Source organism: Manis pentadactyla, chromosome 13, assembly GCF_030020395.1.
Source record: "Manis pentadactyla isolate mManPen7 chromosome 13, mManPen7.hap1, whole genome shotgun sequence".
Taxonomy (NCBI): Eukaryota; Metazoa; Chordata; class Mammalia; order Pholidota; family Manidae; genus Manis; species Manis pentadactyla.
Genome location: NC_080031.1, coordinates 74,637,511 through 74,640,946, shown reverse-complemented (window position 1 = coordinate 74,640,946; position 3,436 = coordinate 74,637,511). Strand labels below are relative to the sequence as shown.

Below are 3,436 nucleotides of genomic sequence, written 5' to 3'. Positions count from 1 at the left end.
AAATTCTAATTCTCTAATATTCTGAAATACAACTGAGATGAAACTTTCTTAACACATAACTGACAACATTTGGAAAACTGGGTTTCCAATTTTCTAATGATGTGCGGTAATCATCATATAGAGGAATACGAATGGAGTACAAATAGGTGGATGTCTTTTTTAACAAAATCTTTTAGTGTAGGTGTGTTGGAATAATGTAGATATTCACTGGCTAGGTTATGAATAAGTGAAATATGGTGAGTCCTATTCTATGAGGTGCAATGTTGTAGGAAGAATAAATTAAACAGTTATACTCAGCAACTTCAACAATCCCTTTGGGTTAAAACAAAACAGACATGAGATTAACTTTTAGTAATATTTATTAGAATGAATGGATCACACAACAAAAACAGATTGCCATATTTAGTATGAATTCTGACTTATCTAACAACTAAACGAGGGAGTTCTCCCTTTGATTTTTTTCAGTTAGGGTTGTAGATCATGACATGCCATAGCTTGCTCAATTTAAGTTTTAATTTTAGGCTAGACTAAGGTTACTGTATATCTGGAATTCATAGAAATCATATGTCTTTTTATAAATATAAGTTCCTCTGCTCTGCTGGAGTAAAAATATTTAACTCAACACTGAAATAGGAATTATACACACGATTTCACCAAAACTTCTTAAGGTTACAGAGAACAACAAATATTTTTTATCTGATAGGAACCATTCAATATGTGTTAAGCTGTATTTTCTCTCCTACCTACTATAATGGCTAGCTTCTACTGGCCCCAAAATTGTATTTCCCTGTGTCTCACCCCATCACATGCAACCAGGTTCCATGTGCAAGAAGGTCAATGACTGACTGCAACTAACTTATCTCCATGTTTTTATTCTTTGTCTTGTAAATGATTAATACTTCTTTTAAGCATTAATTAAAACAATATCACAATTATATGTTTGCAATAATAAGCACTATTTTATGATGCTTTGTTTTATATGTCTATAAGGAGCTATTCAGTGTTTCCTAGTATGTGTACAAATTATCAACTTTCACTTTACTAAGTCTTCGAGAGTTGGACAATCTAAAAACAGATTTATGTGGTGCATGTTTATGCATATGCATGGGCATTTAACAGATACAAGTATTTTCTATAGGTATCTAATAAAATCACATGCTTTATGTTCATCGGTGGAATGTGAAATTACACTGAAATACAGATAAAGTGAAAAATTATAGGTATGGATTATCTTACAGAAAAACAGAACTGATTTTTCATCTCAAGCTTTACAAAAAATCAGTGCACATGTGAGGAAATAAATTTATCACTTTAGATCTTTATTCACTTGCAAAATCATGGGAATGAAACTACATGAAATACCTCTACATACTGTATAACAATTAGCGTTTCAAAACAGTGACTACAAGAAATAATAGCTCATTTTATTCAAACAGATATTTTGTTCAAATGATTTACTTCAAATTTGTTAATACATCCATCTCTCTTTTATGAAATGACCACACTACTAATATGTAACTTTAAAATTAAAGTTAATATTTTTGTACACATTTCCCCACATTGATTAGAGCAACATTAATTTCTGGTTAAGCAACAAAATTGCTTCTATGGGACTGGAAAGCTTTCTTTAACATTCTATGCACAGCAGACTTAATCTCCCTGTTCCTCAGGCTAAAGATGATGGGGTTGACTAAGGGGGACACCATGGAGTAGAACATAGCTGTGAGGAGGGTTTGAATGCTTGGTGAGTTTGAAACAGGGCCTAAGGAAGCAAACATTCCTGTAATTATAAACAGAGTAAGTGTAGCTATCTGGGGGGAGCAGGTGGACAAAGCTTTGTTCCGGGCGTCCACAGAACGCATGTGCAGCACGGTTGAAAAGATGTGAACATATGAGGCAACTAAGATGACAAAGCCAAGTAATGCAATGCAGGCACTGACAGCAAGGGCCACAAACTCAGAAAACTGCACAGCCTGGGCTGAAATGCTCATAATTTGAGGTACATCACAGAAAAACTGGGGAATCACATTGGACTTTGTGAAGGGATGACTGAACATGGTCCCTGTGTGGACAGCAGAATAGACCAGCCCACTGGCCCATGAGCCACATGCCGCCTGTGTGCAGAAACGGGGGCTCACAGTGGATGCATAGTGCAGAGGGTGACAGATGGCAACATAGCGGTCATAGGACATGACCACAAGGAAGAAGAACTCTGCAGATCCAAAGAAAATATATAGGAAAGTTTGAGTAGCACATGCTCTAAGAGAAATCACTTTATGACCCATCAAAGAATTTGTGAAGGATTTGGGAACAGTAACTGTGATGTAGCCAAAATCTATAAGGGATAAGTTGCCCATAAAAAAGTACATGGGGAAGTGAAGATGTGGATCTATAACAATGATGGTAAATGTCACTAGATTTCCAGCCAGGGCACCCAGATAAATCACTAAGAATATCAAACCTTGCAAGATTTGGAGCTCCCGGGAGCTTGAGACATCCATCAGGAGGAATTCTGTGAAGATGGTGAGGTTGTCCATATCAGCTAACATACTTCAGTAACCCGTAGTCAATTGCAAAGGGATAAGTTCGTGCTAGTGAGAGAACAATTATGTCCTTATATGCTGTAAATATGTGGTATAAATTGGTTAACTGAATTGAATATGCACTACTCATATACAAAGCTTTTACCTTGAAGAGTGCTTATTGATTAATCAAATGAAATAATCAAGGTATAAGAAATACAATAAAGCTAAAATATTAAATACTGTCTATATACCTTCAAAAAATCTGTTTTGTCCAATGGGGTATAAAAAATAAATAGAGTCCAAATAAGGAATGAGCAGGAAGGGTAAACACAGATATGCTGATGACTGAGACGTGAGGTCTCTCTCCCACATATCAGTACTTCTCACAAAGACTTGCTCCGGTAACTCTTCAATACCATACTCTTCAATTTCCTTCATCAGGCACACCAGAGGGTCCCTTCTTGAAGGTGAAAGGACTTTTACTCTAAGCCACATAAGATGATGTGCATTGGGCTCTTCTGTTTTACTAGGTGATCTCTCTCTGAAAGGCCATGTTTTATTTGAACCCCTGGGAAGCCCCAGGAGACTAGTAAATTCACCTTTCTGAAATACAAAAGGCTCTTCAATATCTCGTTTTCTGCAGATATCTTGGCCACTCCACTGAGATTAATTAAATCAGCAAGAGTCCAACTTTAGAGATGATATTTGTAACATGTTTCATAAAACTTGAGATAGCACCAAACCTCAAATGGTTCATGGGTCAATAGCAGTTAATAAATAAATATATTTATAAAATGTGTATTAATAGAGTCAAATTAATACCATATGTCTTAACTTCTTTTGTTAAGCAAAGCAAAACAGAATAAACAACAGCAGACTCAGAAACACTGAGAAGTGACTAGGGGTTACCA

The 3,436-nt window shown here is 35.9% G+C and overlaps 1 protein-coding gene across 1 annotated transcript; it reads right to left on the bottom strand.

Annotated features, from left to right (window-relative positions):
• Positions 1 to 1,586: 1,586 nt before the first annotated feature.
• Positions 1,587 to 2,537, bottom strand: LOC118923471 (olfactory receptor 14I1-like). The gene has a single exon (XM_036907292.2). It carries the CDS (start codon positions 2,535 to 2,537, stop codon positions 1,587 to 1,589), a length of 951 nt encoding a protein of 316 aa, XP_036763187.2.
• Positions 2,538 to 3,436: the final 899 nt, after the last annotated feature.